At 45.9% G+C, this 24,758-nt stretch overlaps 1 protein-coding gene across 2 annotated transcripts in view; it reads right to left on the reverse strand.

The window, feature by feature from the left end:
* The window catches only part of IFRD1 (interferon related developmental regulator 1), a 44,348-nt gene extending 24,370 nt beyond the window's left edge, over nt 1-19,978 (reverse strand). The window contains exons 1-3 of one of the 2 annotated variants that reach the window (XM_073651955.1): nt 19,643-19,978; nt 4,901-5,005; nt 4,747-4,828 (exon numbers count right to left, since the gene is read on the reverse strand). In XM_073651955.1, coding sequence (XP_073508056.1) covers nt 4,747-4,828; nt 4,901-5,005; nt 19,643-19,679 — 224 coding nt within the window. In that variant the 5' untranslated portion in view covers nt 19,680-19,978. Of the gene's footprint in view, nt 1-4,746; nt 4,829-4,900; nt 5,006-10,912; nt 10,949-19,642 lie in introns of those variants that run through there. The other variant, XM_073651956.1, reaches the window with a different exon arrangement.
* Nucleotides 19,979-24,758: the final 4,780 nt, after the last annotated feature.

Below are 24,758 nucleotides of genomic sequence, written 5' to 3' on the forward strand. Positions count from 1 at the left end.
AGCTCTGCAAGTATTGCCTGTCTGGAGACCTTTTTATCTTTAAGCTGGTCTTCCAGCTGTTGGAGCCACACCATCAAGGCCCTCGCCACACAGGTGCTAGCCACCGCTGGTTTTAGGCCACCTGCCGCCGCCTCCCACGTGTGGCGCAGGAAGGAGTCCGCTCTTATCCAGGGCATCTTTTAGGACGCCAGAGTCCTCCAAGGGCAGGGAAGATCTTTTCGATGACCTTGCCACAGTCCCGTCCACCTTGGGGATCTTATCCCAAGGTTCCGCATCCTTCTCTTCGAAGGGGTACCTTCTTTTGGAGAAGGAGGGTAAAGCCCCTGATCTCTCAGGTCTCCTCCACTCCCGGTCAATGAGGCCCTGAATCTTACTGTTAACCGGAAATGAGCGTCTCTTCTTCTCTCCCAAGCCCGCAAACATGATGTCCTCCCGGGATTTAGATGCTCTCTCTTCCTCCAGACCCATGGTTGATCTTACTGCCCTAACCAGTCTGTCTGTATTCTCAATGGGGAAGCAGGGTCTACCGCCCCCCGATGAGGAAGAGGACGATGAATCCCACTGCTCCTCGGACTGGGAGGAATCAGAGACGGGGGAAACCTCTCTACGGGGCCTTTTCTTCCCTCTAAGGAACCCTTTCAGGGACCCCTGAACTTCTACATGCACTATGGACTTTAAATCTGCAGCAAAATCCCGGGAATTATCAGCTATGGTTTTGGTCACACAGCCCTGGCAAAGTGGTTTCTGCCACTCTACTGAGAGAGAAGCTTGGCAAAGGGCACACATTCTATGCTTTTGCTTGGCACTACTCTTCTTCGGCTCCTAAAAAAAGGAAGCACATAAGAGACTTCCCGTTATTAACCAGTGACATTCACGAAGCTCACTCACCCTCGGACGTCACAAACTGGTACCGGATTCGGAGGCTGTCGCGGAACCGATGATTCCATTCTGGATGGTCCCGAGGCACTGGAAGCCTTACTCCTGCGGCTGCCACTACGATTACTCAAGCGGCTGTCTGTATACGATGCATCCCTCTGCTTTTTCTGTTGCTGAGGTGGGGGGGTAAGCTGCTGCTGCTCCTGGCTATCTGGATCAGCCATGTCTCAGAAGCGCACCACGCTTCCAGGATAGCTCCTCCCCCTTAAATATAGGGCCATCCAGCCTCCTCCGGTCTGTGGGCCCTCCCCCTTCCTCAGGCCGGAGTTCCGTTGAAAAAAAAAAAAAAACGGCCTGGGACGCTCCGATGGGCGCCGCCATCTTGGATCGGTGCCGCCTCCTGACGTCACCCAGCGCGCTGCTCCCAGCGTGCCCTGCGCCGTGACGTCAGGCGCGTCACACCCGGAAGCGTTCCACACTGCAGGGGGAGGACGGCGCCGCGGTCTCCGAGAGGACAGAGCCTGCCTCACCGCGTGCGCCCCGCTCGGCGCAGAGACCCCAGGGGAAGCTGCGGACGGCACTTCTGGGATACTGAACCCGGTGCACAGGCCAGTGCCCGCTCTTCCACACCGGGACAGCCCCAGGTAAGTCTTCTTTCTTCCAGACAGGTTCCCCATCAAGGACAGGAAACCAACTGAAGCGAGGGAGAGGTACCGCCCTTTTATTTCAGACGGTTTCCTGTCCTTGGTGGGGCGGATCCTCTCTCTCAAGGTGTGCTGTCATGGGGGAGGGGAAAATAAAGTTTATACTCATCTTCCGGTGTCCTCCTGGTGTTTTCTCTGCCGCGTCCGGTGTGTTGGGCAGCTCACGGTGGTGTGAAGGACCTGCGGTGACGTCATTGAGCCATGTGATGGGTCACATGACTGACGTCATGGCAGGTCCTTCACAACAGCAGGAGCATTGCAATAGACCGGACAGAGCAGACAACACTGGGAGGACATCAGAAGGTGAGCATAAACTTTATTTTTTATTTTAAATTCTTTTTTTACAGTTTCTATGGTACCCAGGTCTGGATGAGAGTCTCCTCTCCTCCAGACTTGGGTACCATCCGCACATAGAAACGCATAATATCCGTGTGTACAAGTGTACTGACACGGATATTATGCGTTTCAATGCAAGTCAATGGCGGCAATTACGCTGCGTGTCCACAAAATTAATGGACATGCTGCGGCTTTTTGAGCGCAGCATAAACGCTGCGGAAAAATCCGCAACATGGGCATTGACATTGCGGCTTGTCATTGGGGGGCGGATTACCAAGAGTTTCCCAAGCGTTTCCGCTGCGGAAATTCCGCAGCATATACGCTTGTAAAACGCTACGTGGGCACAGACCCTTACAAACTCTCCTGGTAGGCTGTTAAATGAGTTCACTGACAGATTTTCAGGTATAGAGGTTAGCCACTTTCTCGTTATCGCCGCTTTCCTCACACTGATGAGCCTTTTTGCCCATATATTGGCCGCTGGTGGACGAGTATGTGGCCAGACCAGTGCAGCAACCTGTAATAGAAAAAAGCTCACAAGGGAAAAGTTGCAGGAACAATCTAAGCCCAGATGAGGCTGCCCCTTATGATAGCTGGTTGCTGGAGGTCAGTAAGAATACAATGAGGGGCATCAGACCCCATTTAAAGGAACCTTATCACAATGTAGCACTACTTTGTAGTTTAAAGCACCAACTCCAGTATTTTTTTTTTTGTAATTTCAACACTGGAGTGGTATCACTAATCCATGTTCCCTGCCCATAGCAATATACTTACCTGCCGCAGTCTTCAGCTGTTCCCAGCACCGCTCGAGTTCTACCATCTTGTGACCACAGGCTCCTTACCGACCAGAAGTCAGAGGTAACAGTCACAGGCTCAAAAGTAAATCTATGAAAGCCTTCAGCCTGGCTCTCAGACTCACATTGAGAAGTGACCTCCGAATCACTCAGCAAACCTTTGAGCCATCCAGCCATAACCTGCAGAAGATGCCGGAGCAGTACCAACAACAGGCGAAGAGTGGCTGATAAGTATAATACTAGGGGCAAGGAACATGCATTAGTGGCACCACTACAGCGATCAGAAAAAATAAAAGTGCTGGAGTGGGGCTTTAAATATAGAGGTGATCTACCTAAACCATACAAACAGCACATGTAGAGATTAGGAGCAGAGTAGTTGTGATCCCTTTGTTCCTTTGAGGGTTTTAACATAAAAAAAACAGAGCTGTGGAGTCGGTAAGCCAAACTTTAGGATTTCCCTGACTCACTACAGAGCATGTACATGCAGTGCAGCACAGATTCATCTCAACTAAAAGCAGAGATCCTTAGATCAGGAACAGAACAGACATTTATAGGACATTTCATAACTTTACCAAATTCTTATGAAATCATTTACAGCACATCCTGCATTGTACTACTGTACCCAATTTATTATATATTTTAGGAGTCAATTCAGTTTATACCGACTCCACTAAAATGGACCCTGGCCCCAGCTCCACTGCCCTGATAAACTCAGATGCAAAATACTGATCTGGATATGGACATGCCAATGAAGTCTTAGGATCTTCTCAAAAAACAACCTACCTTTATTGCTGAACTACAGTATTCAAAAACACAGCATGACATTTTAACCCTTTAGTGACCGGAGCAATATTTATTTATTTTTTTAGATCTGACATGTGTCACTTTATGAAGTAATTACTCTGGAATGCTTCATCATATCCCATTGATTTTGAGACTGTTTTTTCATTACATATTTAACTTTATGACTGTGGTAAATTTAGATTGATTGATTTTTATAAATAAATGCAAAACCTGAGATTTGACAACTTTTTTTAAAAAAATTGCAATTTTCAAACTTTGAATGACTATCCCTTTAATCCAGATAGTCATATCACACAAACATTAATAAACATTTCCATCATATCTGCTTTACATCAGCACCATTTGTAAAATGTTTTATTTTGTTAGCATTTTAGAATGTTTAAAAATGTAGCAGTAATTTCAGTTTTTCAAGGAAATTTACAAAACTTACTTTTATAGGGATCTGTTCAGTTTTTAAATGACTTTGGGGATCCTATATATTGGAAACCATGGAAAAGTGATACCATTTTAAAAACTGCACCCCTCAACATATTCAAAATTGCTTTCAGGTAGTTCATTAACCCTTCAGGTGCTTTAAAAAATAAATAAAATTGTGTCACCATCTTCGGAGACCTGAAATGTTCTCTTTCTCTTTCTGTGCATGAAGGGCTTATTTTTTGAGTGCTGATGTATTTTTAGTGATATTTTTTGCTTATGTATGACATGGATTGTTTTATTTTAATTTTTGAGAAAATGTTGCAACTGAAAAACAACAATTTTAGAGTTCCTTAGCATTTAACGCAAAGTTGAAATAATTTTTAAATATCGACACAATGCCAAAAAGGTTTATTTTAAAACTTTATTTTTGAAGAGTAAAAGAAGAGGGCGATTTAAACTCTTGATTCTGCCAGGGATTTTGAAGCTGCCATCCCTTTGATCACTTATACTAGAATATCACAGTGGTCTTGAGCTTCACAGATCTACAATGGCAGTTATGGGGGTCTTCAGCATGTCCCTCGCTGCTATGATAACCCATTAGTTTGCTACAATTGCTGCAGTCGATCTTTAAATGGTTTAATAACTATTTAAATGGTTAAACTGCAGGTATAGACAGATCTTGGCTGTATACCAGCAGGAATCTTCCTGGCATGAAGCAGGTTCAGCTACTGAGCCTGCGTCATACAGCCCCTAGCGACCTATGATGAAAATGTACATCACAGGTCATTTGGGGGTTAAAATGGCCATTGTGCACCTACCTCTTGTCCATTGTAAGCTCTATTAATCCCTTCAATTTGAATTCAAAGTCTTCTTGAGCAGCTTCTTCATCAACCTCAGCTCCTACGGGAAGAAGACACACTTATACTCTGTTATGAATAGAATACAGTGGAGATGGCCAAGACAAACACTTACCATCCTCAGCAAAGCTGGCAACATCACTATAGCTACTACAGTGACTCATTGTTTCAACTGAGGAATCGTCATCACTAAACGGCTGGATGTTTTTCTGACGGCCACCTAAAAGATATAGAAATCATAAGTAAAACTTCTCTTCAAACACATTAAAATAAGACATTTGCATTTAAATTTAATGCTCCGCACATTTAATATAACGCTCCGGTCTCATAACATGAGTACCAGATTAATGACATCTACAGATACCTAATGCTTTGTATGCACGACAGGTAGGCAGTACCGGACTGGAATGCCAAAGGCCCACCAGTAACACGGAGTCTGGTGGCCCACTGTACAGCTACATGCAAATGTCTATTTGCCCTCACTCACAAATTTGCCTTTATTTCTATATAAGGGTAGTTTGTCAAATTAATGTTGAGATTATGCCCTTGTCTGTACATAGTGAAACATGTATTGTGCCAACTACTTCTCATAAGTGGCGTGGAAAGCCCAACCCTGCATGAGGGCCCACCAAAGGATCCTCCTGTTCTCCTGTGGGCCAGTCCAAGCCTGTAGGTAGGTATGAAGCCCCTGTCCTATTCTAAAGAGCAATTCCTGAGTCACTCACTGTTGCATCAGGAGGAAAGTGTCGCCAAAAGGGCAAGCTTAAAAAAAAGTAATGCATTTTAATATCTTTTTAACCATTTTATTTTATAAATAAAGTCACATTTTCTTCACCACTTAAACACTATGCAAATAATGTTGCCATGTAGTTTTTACTGCGCACTGGACACCATAAAAATAACCAAAATATAATAGCAAAACTGCATTTTTCCCCCCTCTATTTTCCAGCACTCAAGAGTTATTTCCAATTCTCACTACATTATTTGGGAGCCGAAAGACAACACAAGTATAAGTAAGACTATGTGCCCACGATGCAGAAATGCTCAGGATTTTTTCCTGAGCGTTTCGGCATCTGCCTGGCAGAAAAAAAAAACACATGCTGATTGTACATGCGTTTTTCCTGCCAGGGACAAGTGTAATTGAAGCGTTCTTCACACGCATTTCCGAATGCGGGTTGACAAGCGCTTTCCAAGCGATTTTAGCATCACTTGGAAAGTGCTTGACAACTTGGTCACACTGTATAAATCCATGCAAACAGTATGGATTTATATAGTGTGACCTAAAGAATGGTAAAAAAGAAAAAATCTATACTTACCTTATGATGGCCCCCGGTGTCTTTATCCGATGCGTCCTGGCTTGCCGGCAGCTCGCGGTAGACTAAAGGACCTGCCGACGTCAGTGGTCGTGTGACACGTCACATGACTAAATGACGTCATGGCAGGTCCCTTTAAGGCCATCGCGAGCTGCCGGCAAGCCAGGACGCATCGCTAAGGACACCGGGGACCATCAGAAGGCAAGTATAATGTATATTTTTTATTTTATTCTTTAACAGGTACTATGGTACCCGGGTCTGGAGGAGAGCCTCCTCCAAACCCGTGTACCATCTGCACATTGGAACGCATGGATTCCACATGTACAGATCCAGTGATGTGGAATCCAAGCGTTCCAATGCAAGTCAATGGCGGCGAAAACGCCGTGATTACGCAAAATAGGTAGTGCTGCGTTTTTTTCCGCAATGATAATCCGCAGCGAAAATTTCCACAGCATGTGCACAGCACATGCAGATTATCATTGGCAGACCTTCTACCAATCTTTTTTAAGCATTTCTGCAGCGGAATTGCCGCTGCAGAAACGCTTAAAAAACGCATAGTGTGCACACAGCCTAAAGAAATTTTGATGCTATAGGAAAACGTGAAAAAGCCAGGGTGCTCCTTTATGTGTTAAATTCTAATTCTAGCAGGAGGAGACATTTTCTGCATCCAGAGCAAACAAGGGCTGGTTACAGAACAGCTGACCTTGCTCCTAAGCTTACTGGGACTGATAAGCATTTATCAGGTATTTACACAGCACATCAGAATGGAAAGCTAAATATCCACAGATGTGCAAGTCTCAGGTCATTGCAGAAAATGAGCATGGAACAGCTTTTAAAGGGGAGGTTCGAAATACAACCTCATTTTCATCCTAAAACCCAATACCATAATCCAGGGGTCTCAAACTCAGCTGGGCATATGGGACGCACACGGAAAAACATTTAATTTGGGGGGCCGCATTATTTGTATGACAAAGTGACATTTTTAGTGATACCATTTTATTTTCTATACACCTTTTGAACTGGCCCCCCATATCGCAGACACGGTGTCCCATCCAGGTCCCCCCATATCGCAGACACGGTGTCCCATCCAGGTCCCCCCATATCGCAGACACGGTGTCCCATCCAGGTCCCCCCATATTGCAGACACGGTGTCCCATCCAGGTCCCCCCATATTGCAGACACGGTGTCCCATCCAGGTCCCCCCATATTGTAGACACTGTGTCCCATCCAGGTCCCCCCATATTGTAGACACTGTGTCCCATCCAGGTCCCCCCATATTGCAGACACTGTGTCCCATCCAGGTCCCCCCATATGCAGACCACGGTGTCCCATCCAGGTCCCCCCATATTGCAGACACGGTGTCCCATCCAGGTCCCCCCATATTGCAGACACGGTGTCCCATCCAGGTCCCCCCATATTGCAGACACGGTGTCCCATCCAGGTCCCCCCATATTGCAGACACGGTGTCCCATCCAGGTCCCCCCATATTGCAGACACGGTGTCCCATCCAGGTCCCCCCATATCGCAGACACGGTGTCCCATCCAGGTCCCCCCATATCGCAGACACGGTGTCCCATCCAGGTCCCCCCATATCGCAGACACGGTGTCCCATCCAGGTCCCCCCATATCGCAGGACACGGTGTCCCATCCAGGTCCCCCCATATGCAGACACGGTGTCCCATCCAGGTCCCCCATATCGCAGACACGGTGTCCCATCCAGGTCCCCCCATATCGCAGACACGGTGTCCCATCCAGGTCCCCCCATATTTGCAGACACGGTGTCCCATCCAGGTCCCCCCATATTGCAGACACGGTGTCCCATCCAGGTCCCCCCATATTGCAGACACGGTGTCCCATCCAGGTCCCCCCATATTGCAGACACGGTGTCCCATCCAGGTCCCCCATATGCAGACACTGTGTCCCATCCAGGTCCCCCCATATTGCAGACACTGTGTCCCATCCAGGTCCCCCCATATTGCAGACACTGTGTCCCATCCAGGTCCCCCCATATTGCAGACACGGTGTCCCATCCAGGTCCCCCCATATTGCAGACACGGTGTCCCATCCAGGTCCCCCCATATTGCAGACACGGTGTCCCATCCAGGTCCCCCCATATTGCAGACACGGTGTCCCATCCAGGTCCCCCCATATTGCAGACACGGTGTCCCATCCAGGTCCCCCCATATTGCAGACACTGTGTCCCATCCAGGTCCCCCATATTGCAGACAACGGTGTCCCATCCAGGTCCCCCCATATTGCAGACACGGTGTCCCATCCAGGTCCCCCCATATTGCAGACACGGTGTCCCATCCAGGTCCCCCCATATTGCAGACACGGTGTCCCATCCAGGTCCCCCCATATGCAGACACGGTGTCCCATCCAGGTCCCCCCATATTGCAGACACGGTGTCCCATCCAGGTCCCCCCATATTGCAGACACGGTGTCCCATCCAGGTCCCCCCATATTGCAGACACGGTGTCCCATCCAGGTCCCCCCATATTGCAGACACGGTGTCCCATCCAGGTCCCCCCATATTGTAGACACGGTGTCCCATCCAGGTCCCCCCATATTGCAGACACTGTGTCCCATCCAGGTCCCCCCATATTGCAGACACGGTGTCCCATCCAGGTCCCCCCATATTGCAGACACGGTGTCCCATCCAGGTCCCCCCATATTGCAGACACGGTGTCCCATCCAGGTCCCCCCATATTGCAGACACGGTGTCCCATCCAGGTCCCCCCATATTGCAGACACAGTGTCCCATCCAGGTCCCCCCATATTGCAGACACGGTGTCCCATCCAGGTCCCCCCATATTGCAGACACGGTGTCCCATCCAGGTCCCCCCATATTGCAGACACGGTGTCCCATCCAGGTCCCCCCATATTGCAGACACGGTGTCCCATCCAGGTCCCCCCATATTGCAGACACGGTGTCCCATCCAGGTCCCCCCATATTGCAGACACGGTGTCCCATCCAGGTCCCCCATAATGAAGTGAAGAGGTAACAAAGTGCACCAAAATATGGAGAAAAGATCTCATCACAGAATGCAAATGAGAAGTGGGGGAGGGAAGGAAGAGCTGGATCCGGTATTGGGAACTCTGCTTCTGCTGCTTCAATCACAAATGAGTCACAGGAGACAGCCAGCAACAGGAGCTCAGCAGTTCTGTATACAGCAGGATCACAGCCACTGGCTCAAATTATTTGTCAGGTAGCAGAGGACCTATACAACCACTGTACAAGCCAATTTTGAGTGAAATATGGCATGCCGAGCGGGCACATTATTTCACAATAACCCTTTTGGCTCCAAATGGGCAGTCACTATTGATTGACTAATCAGAACCAAAAGAATTAACAGGTGACACCACGATCACCTCATCCATTTGTTTGCTTCTTATGATTGGTGCCGATGCGGGGGGCTGGCAAAGCTCTCCCAGACTACGTGTAGGGATGGTCTGCTGTCAGACAGCTGCCATCTTTACTCGCTCACCATGCATTTAAAGCACAGTGAATAACTCTTGCAGCACCATACATATGTGGTGGTTTGCAGGAACGCACTTCCCACTGCGTCACATGTGTACAGTTTGTCGGGAAGGGGTTAAAGCAATTTAAAAACACCCATTTATGGACCTCTGACAGAACCCAAACCCTTTCTGGTCAGAGGGCCAATGTCAGATTGAACTAATTCCATGTGTGACCGACTGCTGACAATCCTTCCTCCCGTGGCAACATGCATATTTGCCTGGCTTTGTGTAGTTAACTTTATTTGCTGCCGATATGAAGCCAAGATAGCCAAGGATATGTGCAGAAATTTACGTCTTTCTAGTAGTGTCCTGAAAAGGTAAATTTTTTCTTTTGTATTCCATTTTTGGCAAATCTATAATATAAGCAGGGATGTGCCCTTCTGTCCAAAGCCTCAATAGACTGCACAAGCGCCCTGCGCCTGCGCAGCCTGGCCCCAGACAGAATGACACATCCACATCCCAGACAGGAACGAGGAGTGTGATGCCAGAGATCGCGATCTCCAGCGCCATAAGCACATACCTGCCGGGATAGTGAGGCGCTGTTCAGGTTGAGGCAGGGGAAGGAGTGTGGCGTCAGAATCGGCGCCTGCGCATAGCATGATATCCAGCGCCATTTTAGCTAAGAGAAATTTGCAGAGCGTCTTCAACAAAATGGTGCTGGACAGTGCGGTATGCGCATGTGCGTACTCCGGCACCATTTTGTTTAATACATTTTGCACATTTGTCTACAATAAAATGGCACCAGATATCGCGCTATGCACAGGCACTGATACCGGAGCCATTTTAGTAAAATAACGCAGGCGACACGTTGCAGGGGAGTGATGGAAAGGTGTAGGAGTTTTGTTTTGTTTTTATTGATGGATGGATGAGTACATACCAATAAAAATGCTCACCCACCCGGGCGTAAAACAGGGTCAATAGCTAGTCTCTCAATAATGGTAGGCGAGCTGAAACCGGTGTAAAACCTTCCGAAGTGCCCAATTTACCCATGTGTCAAATTTGGTGCAGATCAGTTCACTGGTTTGGCTGTGCACAAAGAACAGACACCGGAAATTCATTTTTACATATAAACATATTGTGTATTTCACTTAATACAATGTTTTATCCTGGGACTCTAGCAGTCATTTTAGATCTATAAAACCACCCTCTTACCCTTCTCAGCCCACTAAATACAGGATGTAAGGAAGGGAGGGTACTTAGGCTCCACACTGTAAATAGACCAAGTATCACACCCTTCAATATACACTCCCTTTACAGAGCACATTCATGTAAAAATAACCAGAATCCATTACCTCATGTCCTCCGACAAATCATACAGCCGATATCCAACATTTGTACAAGGATCAGCTAGTGACTCCAGCGGCATTATGCCAACAACTTGCAAGTCACCCATCATCTGTTTATCTCGCACGCTTCTACAAGGAGAATGACTTCACAAATAGACTGCTGATTTGCAAAATTCAAGTGTACAATCACCTTCGGTGAACTCCAGCCATTATATCGGGGAAATGATAAGTGGAAATTCCCTAATACATACACCTCATACACGGTATTCCTTTTACTGGCGAAAGATGGCAACATTCATAGTTGCACGGTGTACAGTATAAACTGCTACATGCACAGGCACTCAATACAGTAATACAGTTTAAAGCAACACTTCAGCGGGTATTTTATTTTACCGCTGAAGTGGTGCTTCCAATCCAAGATCCCTGACCCTACTCATACGCACACCTGCCACCTTCACCTTTTATCACCACCGCTTCTGTCGATCTCCAGCAGTTTGTGACCTGCCAAACCGCTCAAGTGTTTCATGGAGTGAGCCAATACAAGTCTACACTCTCAGACAGGCATTGAGAACTCGTGACGCAACTTCTACACGCTCACAGACAGGCATTGAGAACTCGTGACGCAACTTCTACACGCTCACAGACAGGCATTGAGAACTCGTGACGCAACTTCTACACGCTCACAGACTGGCATTGAGAACTCGTGACGCAACTTCTACACGCTCACAGACTGGCATTGAGAACTCGTGACGCAACTTCTACACGCTCACAGACTGGCATTGAGAACTCGTGACGCAACTTCTACACGCTCACAGACTGGCATTGAGAACTCGTGACGCAACTTCTACACGCTCACAGACTGGCATTGAGAACTCGTGACGCAACTTCTACACGCTCACAGACTGGCATTGAGAACTCGTGACGCAACTTCTACACGCTCACAGACTGGCATTGAGAACTCGTGACGCAACTTCTACACGCTCACAGACTGGCATTGAGAACTCGTGATGCAACTTCTACACGCTCACAGACTGGCATTGAGAACTCGTGATGCAACTTCTACACGCTCACAGACTGGCATTGAGAACTCGTGATGCAACTTCTACACGCTCACAGACTGGCATTGAGAACTCGTGATGCAACTTCTACACGCTCACAGACTGGCATTGAGAACTCGTGATGCAGTACTCCATTCTATTTTGCCATCAAAAACGCTGAAAAAAAATGTACCTGTGTTTTCAGCATTTTCTCACAGTTTTCTCACCACCCATTGCTTCCTATGGGTGAAAAAAACGCAAAAACGTTGAAAGTGACATGCTCTCATTTCCAAGAACACAAACCAAGTCACAAGATACGCAGCAAAAAAACACAAGATGTGGGAACAGAGAATTCTGGTTTCTCATAGACTTTGCTGGTCCTGCAAAACACAGCTGAGAATTTGCATAAAATCTGCAGCAAAATACACTGAAAAACACAACGTGAGGGAACATAGCCTTATAAGTTCAAGACCAGGTTAATTACCGCTGTTCCTGAGCAGGCACATTTCGTTTGGTCATACATGTGGTTTAAGGAGCAGTCTTTTTTTCTGGTTCAGCTATTCAAATAACTTTCCATCTTTTTTGTGATGCATGAGGCCTAATTTTTATGTTATGTTTATATGTCTGAAAAAGTACATAAAATGCCAAGAACATATGCACTGCAATGTGAAAGACTTGTGCACATCTTCAGTCATGGAAGGCCATGAAGGAGCTGGAAATGGTCATTCTTCAACCACCCCAATAGTTTTCATGACACGCCTTCCGCTTCAAAGCCTCAGCGTATACACTGTGTGCATACCCTAAAAGAGAAACCGCAAACGTGGTGCAAATATTCAAAAGGGGGTCAAAAACTGAGCGTGAAGATTAGAGGGTGGTAAATTTAACCTCTACTCTGAGCAAAATCAAGGAGCATCAATAAAAAAAAAAAATCTTCATAACCCAACATTAAGAAGGTTCTATGAGGGATCGGTTCTGTCACACAAATCTGATCAGCTTCTATAAGTTCCAGACTGGACCATGATTATGCTGTGGATGTTCAAGTAGCGTTTGATATGGTGCCACAAAACGTTAATGGAGAGAACAATTTTATGGAGAAAAATGTGTAATTGGACCAGACTTTGGCTACTCCATGAGAGGTGCATAATGTAGATAGAGAGACCTAAATTCCAGCAATGTGTCATTAACTGGGCTGCTTGCTGCAGTTTTGATAAAATCAGTAGACCACCACTAGAGGACTATTAAACCTGCTGCCAGGTCCTCCATATTCATGCCCACCCCCACTACTGATTGTCAACTTTCTGCCTATGCTACATGTACACAAACCTGCAGATTAATGATGGAGTTATACAGAGCTTAGCATTCAGAAAACTATATATAAATTTCAGGGCTGTGGAATCAGTCGTGGAGTCAGTGTCCATTTTAGTGGAGTCGGTATAAAATGGACCAACTCCAAATCCTAAAATATATAATAAATTGGGTACAGTAGTTCAATGCAGTTTGTGGGGAATATTTTTTCATAAGAATTTGGGAAAGTTATGAAATGTTCTATAAATGTCTGTCCTATTCCTGATCTAAGGGTCTAGACTTTTAGCTGAGATGAATCTGTGCTACAGTAAATTTATCACTTAAACATAAGCCATGTATGAGGGAGTCAGTCGTGGAAATTGAGGAGTCGGAGGTTTGGCTTACTGACTCCACAGCCCTGTATAATTTTCATGTATTTTGAGAATGAAAAAAATAATCCTAAGTGTCAGGACTTGCCACAAACCTATAGGTTCTTCTGCAAACTCGTGTAAATCATCAGCAGGCATCTCATTTTCTTTCCCCATTAACATCAATAGGAACTGCGTGATTGGCTGGTGGCAGTCAGGTGGTTAGTGACATAATGAAAGGGCCTTATGCTTTCAAGAAACTTGCATTGGAATTTCATTCATCAACCGTGTTTCCCCAAATTAGAGTTATGGCTTTGCGGAAGTGTATTAATTCGCCTGACTGTTTCATTTGTGGTGAACATACAATGTTGAATCAACAGCTGAATATTACAAACTTTGTGAAAAACATACTTCAGACTAAAACTTGGAGATCAAGATAAAGTTTTTACAAGCGTAAATGTACCAAGAGGGGCCTCAGGCGAAGTGCCCACGAAGCAGAAATGTTCCAGATATTTTTTACGCTTCTCCCTGGCAGAAAAAACGCATGCGGATTGTACATGCGGATTGTACATGCGTTTTTCCCGCCAGGTAGAAGCGTTTGTCAAGCGTTCTTCACATGCATTTCTGTATGCGGATTATCAAGCGCTTTCCAGGCGATTTTAGCATCACTTGGAAAGTGCTTGACAACTTGGTCACACTATATAAATCCATGCAACCGGCATGGATTTATGTTGTGTGACCAAGTTACGATGCTGCAAATGCAACATCAATAGAAAAAAAAAAAAACGAACATGGTGAAAAATAAAAAAAAAAACATTATACTCACTTTCCGATGGAACCTGGTCTCCTTTTACAGTGTCTTCGACAGCTCGCAGTGGTGTAAAAGGACCTTCCATGACCACTGACGTCAGCAGTCGCGTGACCTATCACATGACTAAATTACATCATGGAAGGTCCTTTTACACCACTTAAGACACCGGGGGCCATCAGAAGGAGAGTAATATTTTTTTTTATTTTCATTCTTTTGTAACTGGGTACCATGGCACCTGGGTCTGGATGAGAGTCTCCTCTTCTCCAAACCCGGGTACCATCCGCGCATTGAATCGCTTAATATCTGCATGTGTACTTGTAGTCATGGGGATATTATGTGATTCAATGCAAGTTAATGGCGGCAATAACGCCGCGTTTCTGCAAAATTAATGGACGTGCTGCGGATTTTTCCGCAATGATTTCCGTAGCATGTGCACAGCAGATTATCATTGGGGACCATTGCAGACCTATTACCAAGCGGTTTTTAAGTGTTTCCGGGGCGGAATTGCCGCTGCAGAAATGCTTAAAAAATGCATAGTGGGCACGCAGCCTTACAGGCAAAAAAAAAAAGAAGATTTTAGTGTTCGTGAGCTCATTTCAGCTCAAAACTAATTTATGAAAAAATTCTAATAAATTTTAGAAGTCTATTTTCATTTATTTCACGGTATTGCCTTATTTAACAGTTACCTACATTGTCAGGAAAGGTGATGTCTTATGACAAAACGGAGGTCATTTTCGGATTCAGCGCACCAAAAAACAAAGATTAAGTGGAATAACCAAAATAGCATTTGAAATTTTATTTTTTGCATACCTGTGTAATATAAGGATGATAACAAAACTGCAGCAAGCAACCCAATAAGGGATACATCGCTGGAATTAGGGTCGCTGCCCCTGTATTATGCTGTTCTCAGATGTACAACAAAAACCTGATGACCGATTTCTTTTAACAACTGGTTCAGTAATAGGAAACAAAGTGTACGTCATAACGTTACACAATCCAATAGGGTTATAGGCAACAGTGGGGTACCACAGGGGTCAGTTTTGGGCCCTCTAATATATTCATTGGTTGACCGTAAAATTTCAAGATTTGCAGAAACTAAACTCTGCAAAGTAACAGAGGAGGATAATTTATTAGAGGGATTTATACAAGCTAGAGGCTTGTGCTGAGAAAATGGCAATTGAAGATTAATGTAGATAAATGTAAGGTCTGACACTTGGGCAGAAGAATTAAGATGTACATTTATGTACAAAATTGTAAAATACTGGGTAAAACTCACTGAAAAAAACACTTGGGTGTATGAATGGACAACAAACTCCACTTTAAGCCTCATTCACACGTCCTCGAATCACTTACGTGTTATAGCCATGAAAAAATCATCAGTCTACGCGGCTGTTCACTTTTTCTGCAGACAGTAGTCCGCAAAAAAAACAAAAAAACAATGGATCCAAGCCAAGGATCAAAATTACCCATGGAGTTTACGGGTTCATGAAAATCACAGACCGTACACAGATGGCATCTGTGTGCTTATCCCCTTAGTGACCAGGCCAAATTTTTCAAGTCTGACGTGTCAATAACTCTAGAATGTTTCAACATATCCCAGTGATTGAGACTTTATATTTTACGTTAGTAATACCAAACATGTATAGGTTCTTTTTTATTTAAGTGGTGAAAAGAAAATCCAAAGTCAGTAAAAATAAATAAATAAAAATATGGCGCCGTTTTCCGAGACCCGTAGAGTCTCCAATTTTCGGGATCTTGGGCCAGGTGAGGGCTTACTTTTAGCGCGCCTAGCTGACGTTATGGATAAAATTTTGGACACAATGTGTTGATCGCCCGTTCTTGCATTTTATTCCAAAAAACGCAATTCTGGCGGTGACTTTTTTCTCATTACGCAGTTTACCGATCTGATAAATTCTGTTTATATATTGATAGATCGGCAATTCTGAACGTGGCAATACCAAGTGTGTACTTTTCATTTTTTTTTTTTTATTTTGAATGGGGCGAAAGGGGGGCGATTTGAACTTTTAGATTTTTTTTTAATTTTAAAAAACGTTTTACTTTTACTTGCTTCCATATAGTCTTCTTAGGAGACTTAAAGCTGATATCATCTGATCGCTTGTGTTACACATAGCAAGGTTTCAGCCCTGCTATGTGTAGCAGAATTTATCATCTGCTATGAGCGCCGGCCATGGGGCATCGCTCATAGCAGATCGGCAATGACAACTACGGGGGTCTCCTGCAGACCCCAGGTTGTCATGCCAACCCATCGGCACCCCGCGATTTTGTGACGGGCACGCCGATGGGCGGGATTAGTGACGCACTTCCAGCGCGGTCATGTTAAATGCCGGTGTCAGAGATTGACAGCAGCATTTAACATGTTAGCAGCCGCGGGTGGATTGCTATTGCACCCATGGCTGTGAGGGGCACATGACAGCTGATCAGATCAGCTGTCATGTGCCTGAAAACATGCATGCTCAGCACCAGAGCCTGCATGGAATGCAGGGACACTACCTACGACGTACCTATTATATTGAAAATCCTCTGGCACAATTAAATGAAAAAAATTGCTGTATATGATGCAAAAATTCAAATTTTATTCCAAGTGACCATGTGATAATATTATCACATGGTAACTCACTTGGCACAAAATTAGAATTTTTGCATCATATACAGCGATTAGGTCATTTATTTGTGCCAGTGGCTTTTCAATATAATTGGACTTTTTCTTCCAAGCACATACTTTAAGCTGTGTGAACCTTTGATAGCTTTTTGACTAGGACGTACCTATACGTCATAGGTCGTGAAGGGGTTAAATTGCATGACAGGGTGTTAAAGACACGATAAGACAAAATGTGTAGTTTTTAGTTTTACATAAATTTACATTTGTGTATTATCCATTATTTTTTTCATTCTGTACCTTTTTTTATTGGCAATTTTTTTTCTTAACTTTACTTAGTCCCTATATGGGATTTTAACTTGTCTGATCACTGGCCTAATGCATAGCAATACTTAAGCTTTGCAATGCATGAGGCCTGTCATTTTCACAAAGTGAGAATGCTTGTTAGACCCTACTTATGGCAGGGTGTAACAGGCCACTATAGAATGCACACCCGGAGGTCATTATTTGACAACCATTGGCTGCCCCACAACTGTATCACAGGGGTGCCAATGGCGCAAGAGAGCCTTCTCCCACTAACAGTCTTAAGTCCCAGGGGGTGACAGATTCCCTTTAGCAGACCTCTAATATGGGCATACAGGTGATAGAAATGTAAATCTATACATACCTGTATGGCCCATATTAGGAGGTTGGCTTGCTTTGAAATATCTTCATAAAACCCGTTTTCCTATGCTTGGCGTACGGGGACGCGACGTGCAGTCTAGGTCTGCAGATCCCGCACATGCGCAATGTGCCTAGAAAGCAAGGCGTGTTTTTTTCTCAGGCTTTATTTTACACTGTTCTCTAGTGCACAGATGCCGGGGAGTCACCAACTTCAGCTCCAGTGACCTCCGGCGTGCGCAACAATAAGGTTTGATCCTCACTTCCTCCCGGTATCCTGATAGTTAGGAACTATATAGTCTACGTGTATACATATATACAATATGATTCCTAACCATCAGGATGCCAGGAGGAAGTGGGGATTAAACCTTATTGTTGCAGACGCCGGAGGTCACTGGAGCAGAAGTCGGTGACGCCCTGACGTCTGCGCACTAGAGCCCACCAGTGTAAAATAGGGCACAGAAAAAACCGCCCCTTTAGTTATAGGCGCATTGCACATGTTCTGCAGACCTAGACTGCACGTCACAGGGCCCAGTGACGTGCAGGGAGGGGGGGGGGGGGGTATTGAAATTAAGTAGGTAGGTGGGGGATTTCTTGGCATTTCACAGACGCCAAGCATAGGAAAATGGATTTTATAAAAAGATATTTCAAAGCAAGCAGACTTCTACTATGAGCCATACAGGTATGTATAGAAATTTCTAGCACCTGTAATCCCATATTCGAGATCTGATAGGTCCCAAGGGGTGACAAGATTCCCTTTAAATGGCACCAACACTACTGATTGCAGCATTTAGAGGGTTAAGCAGCTGGAGATAGTGCTGGCACCGGCCCTGACTGTCATAGCTTAAAGAAGTTGTCCACTACTATTACGTTGATGCCCTGGGCATCAATGTATGATCGGCTGTGGTCCTCCATGTATGATCGGCCGTGGTCCCGCACACAGTACCCCCACCGATCAGCTGTTATCGGTGACGGCGGCCGCAAGTGCTCACCTGTGGGGCTCCGCCGTCAAGTGGTAGTGGCCGCCGCGGTGTACTGCACATCCGCCTCCTATTCAGCTGATCATACATTGATGCCCTATCCGTAGTAGTGGAGAACCCCTTTAACTGATATCCAAGCTCCTGCTGAGAACTGGGCGCTTATTGTGCAGGCGCAAGCTCCTGTGCCTAAACAGTCAGCGCGATGTACCGGTGTGCGACCATTTGTGGGATCTACCTGCAAAATAAGATGTACTGGTATGTTTAATGTCGGGAAGGAGTTAAAAGGGCTTCTCCAGTGAAGATCGCAGATTGGTGCTAGTGACCAGACCCCACTAATCAGAAGAGGGCACTTAACCCCATGTAGAACAGAGAGCAGTGTGCTTGTCCAACCATCGCTCCACTCTGTCTCCATGGGGCAGCCATAAAAGGGTCCCGCGGGTCTACAGATTAGTTATCACCAGCCATGAGGGGAGGTGAGACCTTCCATTCGGATACAGGCAAGATAGCTAGCTGCCTAATACACAGGACAGCCTCTGACCATAAGGGGGATAAGCAATGCACAGGATACAAGCTGTGAGGACTGGAGCAGGGATAAGTACCTCCCTGCGGTATCTGTAGGCGCCATATAGAACATGAACACTAGGACATAACCGGCGAGGGCAGCACTGCGGCCTACGGTGTGTACACGTAACCTCTGACTACCACATGTCGGACGTTCTGACGTCACCACGCCATTCGGTCTTTGGCCGGACACCAGTGACGCACGCAGGCCATCAGGACACGTGACACTTCTCCTGCTGAGCCACCAGGCAGCACCCAGCAACCCGGTGAACGCCGGCTCCAGCATGCGCCTTGTAATCTGGGAATTGTAGTCCACGCCCTCTGACTATAGTGCGGAGGCCGGCTTCACGTACTACAACACCCGGCGTGCACTGCGCCCTTCACCGCCAGCACTAGGCCTGCCAGCCGCCCGGCTTACCCGCGGCCCGGTTGCTCCTCTTCTTAGATTTCGGCATGTCTGCGGCGCTGTCCCCGGTCCTCTTTAGCTCACCGCGTCCGGCTTACTTCTGGTGCCTCGGTGCGATGTGTGGGTTTCAGTAAAAATCAGCCGATGGAAGAGCACTTTTTACTAAAACGTCTCTCAGGAATAAGGTTCGAATCTTCTATCGGCAGATGTGAGAAATGCTTGTAAGAAGAACTGAATGAAACTCCGGTGAATGCCTGTGAATGAAGACGATACATTTTACCTCTGAACACCTCGGGATAAAGCTCTATGCGCCGCGGCTCGGCCTTTTATCAGTGCGGCTCTTGACGTCAGAGGGGCTGACCTTTACTACTGACCAATAGGACGGCAGGAGAGCGCTTGCCTTTACACGAGCTGCTGTCGCCATATTGAGTACTGGCAAAACGCCCTATAAGCTGCGCTGGTGTAACAGGCAGCCTGTGCGTGCGGACCTATGAGCTGCCATGTTTCACACTTGTTCATAAACCAAGTAGAGATCTATTAGAAATAGTGTAGAGGAAAAGGCGGCTATCTAGCCAATAAGGGCGCAGCTTTGATTTTCCAAAACTAGCTGGAAATAAAAGGAAGAATCTGAGTGGTTCTCATTTAAGTACTTTTGATGAAGTACCCCCATAATGTCTATAATCAGATATTGTACAATGCTGAGGGATTTACATTATCGGCATTACCACATTAGACAGAGTAGGGTAGATTATCAGACGGGGCTCTCTGACTTTTCTTAGCCTTAGCTCAAGAGATGGCGGTGAGCCACAGTCTATGCGACCAAATCTTCACAGCCCCGTGTGCGCATTTGAAGGTTACACTTCCTAGAGTGCCCCGTCTGAAGTAATCATACCCCGAAAGCAAACACCATCCAAAGTAATAATGGTCCAAGTGCCCCCCGTTGTAGTGCTTATGCCCTATATACTGTAAGAATGCCACGTGCCCCCATATAGAATAAGAATGTCCCGAGTGCCCGTATAACAAGTAATCATGCCCCTGTGTGTCCACCATATAAATTAATGATGGGAGTGTTCCTTATAAAGTAATATTATTATTTATTATTACAGTGACATTTATTCTGTGGCGCTTTACATGTGAAAAGGGGTCACCGACTGGTACAAGAGGAGAGAGGACCCTGCCCGCGAGGGCGCACAAACAATCTACAAGGGATGGGTGAGGGTACAGTAGGGCAGGGTACAGCTAGTCGTGTAGCGGTATGCTGGAGCGAGGCTTACCGCAGATTGTACGCTTGTCACAAGAAGTGGGTCTTCAGCTCACTTTTCAAGGTTTCCGCAGTAGGCGACAGTCTGATGTGTTGGGGTACAGCGTTATCACAGTAGGGGAGATGCACGGGAGAAATCTTGTATGCGACTGTGACAAGAAGAGATAAGAGGGATGTAGAGAAGATCTTGGAAGGATGGGAGGTTGCGTGCAGGTAACTACAGGGAGACTAGGTCACACATGTATGGAGGAGACAGGTTTTGGATGGCTTCGTACTTTGAGCTGGAGTCTCAGGGCAACAGGGAGCCAGCACAGGGATTAACAGAGGGGAGAAACCTGGGAATAGCGGGGGACAGGTGGATTAGTCGGCCAGCACAGTTTAGGATACAGTACAGACCAAAAGTTTGGACACACCTCATTTAAAGATTTTTCTACCTCTTGAAGCTCATCAAGAGAATGCCAAGAGTGTGCAAAGCAGTCATCAAAGCAAAAGGTGGGTACTTTGAAGAACCTGGAATATAAGACATATTTTCAGTTGTTTCACACTTTTTTGTTAAGTATATAATTCCACATGTGTTAATTCATAGTTTTGATGCCTTCAGTGTGAATGTACAATTTTTATAGTCATGAAAATACAGAAAAATCTTTAAATGAGAAGGTGTGTCCAAACTTTTGGTCTGTACTGTAGATTGGAGGGGTGCGAGAGTGGTAGAAGGGAGGCCACAGAGCAGGAGGTTGTAGTAGTCGAGGCGGGAGATGATGAGGGCGTGCACTGGTGTTTTTGTAGATTCATGGTTGAGGAATGTGCGGATACCGGAGATATTTTGGAGTTGGAGTCGGCAGCAAGAGGAAACGGCTTGGATCTGACGTTTGAAGGATAGATCAGAGTCAAGCTTGCGGGACTGGGGAGAGTGAGCTGCCATTAACCCCTTTCCGGCCCAAGGCGTTCTAATACGTATGTGTGCCCTGGGCCTTATAGGCCAGATACGTATTAGAACGCCTTGGTGATTTCGCCCGCACACAAGCAGTGTGGGCGAGATTGCCGCCGGGTGTCAGCTGATTGTCACAGCTGAAACCCGATGCTATGTGCAGGGAGCAGTCTTGCACCACTCCCTGCACATTAACCCCCGAAATGCTCAAAATCGATCGCAGCATTCCGGTGGCAAGAGGAGGTAAGCGCGATACTCATCTTCTCTGCCGGCGTACCGCGGCATCTGAGTCCGGTCCCGGATGTTGTCATGGTGACCTGATGTCATCATGACACCAGCTGGGTCACCAGGAGGCAGGAAGTTACTTTGGTCATGCGCAGTGCACGACCAAAGTAACTTCTCCCTGTGCAGCGCTGACAGGCTGCATGGCATAGGGATGGTTCTGCATTCCTGTGCAATACAGCCGATCAGGCTGCAAAAAGTGAAAGTTCCATAGCGGGACAATGTGTAAAAGTAATAAAAATGTCAGACAGTGAAAAAAAATAATAAATTGTAAAAATATTTAAAAAAATGAGAAAAATAATTAAAAAAAAGATATATATTGTACCCATAAATAAATATTCTTATGAAAAAAATAAAATAAACCAATAAAAGTACACATATTTGATATCGCCGCGTCCAGAACGACCTGACCTATAAAACTGTCCCACTAGTTAACCGCTTTAGTGAACACGGTAAAAAGAAAAAAAAAAAAAAAAAACGAAACTTAAAACAATGCTTTATCATCATATCCCCAAACAAAAAATGGAATAAAACGTGATCAAATAGACGAATGTAAATAAAAATGGTACCACTGAAAATGTCATCTTGACCTGCAAAAAACAAGCCGCCATACAGCTCCAACGGCCGAAAAATAAAAAAAATTATAGCTCCCTTATCAATTTTACCACATGCAGAACGGCATAAAAAAAGAACAAAGAAAAAAATTCTTGAATTGTTGGTTTTTGTTTATTCTGCCTCCCAAAAATCGGAATAGAAAGCGATCAAAAAATGTCACGTGCCCGAAAATGGTACCAATAAAAACTTCAACTTGTCCCACAAAAACAAGCCATCACATGACTCTGTCAGCCGAAATCTGGAAAAATTATAGCTCTCAAAATATGACGATGCAAAAACTAGTCTTTGCAAAAAAAAAAGGGTTTTTTAGTGTGTGACAGCTGTCAATCATAAAAACCCGATATGAATCTAGTATCTCTGTAGTTGCACCGACCCGAAGAATAAAGTCGTCTAATCACTTATACCGCACGAGGAACGCCGTAAAAAATAAACTCTAGGGTTAGGGTTGTCCTAGGGTTAGGGTTGTGCTAGAGTTAGCCTTGGACTAGGGTTAGGGTAGGGTTAGGGTTAGGCTATGGTTAGGGTTGGGCTAGGGTTAGGGTTGGGCTAGGGTTAGGGTTGAGCTAGGGTTAGGGTTGTGCTAAGGTTGGGCTTGGGTTAGGGTATGGTTAGGCTTGGGTTAGGGTTGGGCTAAGGTTAGGGTTGGGCTTGTGTTGGGGTTGGGATTTTTTCAGAAGTAAAGAAAAAAAAATGATGACAATATTGCGACTAATGTTGAGTGCAAGTGCTCGCTACTTGAGTTTGCATCGGGTGCTCGTGTATGCACCGAGTATAGCGGGTGCTCGAGTGACATGCTCAAGTCTCCGCCTCCCAAATGTTTTGCAGCTGTTATACAGCCAAAAAAACCTCGCGGGGATTGCCTGCCATGCATGAGCGATCCCTGCATGTTTTTTTTGGGTGGCTAATAACCGTGAAACATGCGGGCGGGGACTCGAGCATGTCACTTGAGCACCTGCGATACTTGGTGCATACCCGAGTACCCGATGCAAACTCAAGTAGCGAGCACTTGCACTCAAGACTAATGACAACTTATTCAATATGATGACCTAATGTTATCAAATTCTGTGTGGCACCTCTGGGTTCAAAATGTTCACTATACCCCTTGATAAAATCCTTGAGGGGTGTAGTTTCCAAAATGAAGTCACTTGGGGGGGGGTTCCACTGTTTAGGCACATCAGGGACTCCTCAAACGCAACATGGCGTCCGCTAATTATTCAAGTAAATTTTACATTCAAAAAGTCAAATGGCGCTCCTTCCCTTCCGAACCCTGCCATATGCCCAAGCAGTGGTTTCCCCCCACATATGGGGTATTGGCTTACTCAGGAGAAAACAGAGATGCTTTAATTAATTCAAACAAAAAGAATACGCAAGAGAAGAAGGTTATAAGATGTATTGGCACGTATGACGATATGGCAAGTGAGATCTACAGAATTATGTCAAAGTATTGGCCTATCCTCAGGGCAGACCCTGATGTGGGAAAGGTTGTTGGTATGTGTCCGGCTTTACCTATCGTAGAGGCAATAACCTCAGGGATCATTTAACACACAGCCATTTTACCGCACCGGGTTCTGCCCCCCAAAAAATGGATGGATACATGTCGGTCTTGTTCCCGCTCATGTGGGAATTGCTCTTTTTGTAAATATCTACCACAGAAGAGGGACTTCATTAATCCTATTGATGGGCACAAGTATCAGATTAGAGACCCAATTGACTGTAGTAAGACCAAGGGCATTATCTATTTCTGAGTGCTCATGCCCCAAGCTTTATGTGTGGAAAACGATCCAGGAATTCAGGAGGAGAATTTCTAAACATCTGAGCTCCTGTAGCGTCGGCGTCCCTGCCTCCTGCTAGGCAGGGACGCTGTTCCCCTCACCTCTCCGCTCCGTGCCCGGCGTCTTCCTCCCGCTCTGCTGGTAGCGCGCGCTGCTTCCCGGCCACTGTGCTTAGGGCGCGCGCGCGCTCCCCCTCTCTTAACGGGGCCGCGCGCGCGCGCTCCCCCTCTCTTAAAGGGGCCGCGCGCGCCGTCCTAAGGAGTCCCCGGC

The sequence above is a fragment of the Phyllobates terribilis genome, unplaced genomic scaffold, assembly GCF_046119375.1.
Source record: "Phyllobates terribilis strain yellow unplaced genomic scaffold, ASM4611937v1 Scaffold_11__3_contigs__length_659146591, whole genome shotgun sequence".
In the NCBI taxonomy this organism is placed as follows: Eukaryota; Metazoa; Chordata; class Amphibia; order Anura; family Dendrobatidae; genus Phyllobates; species Phyllobates terribilis.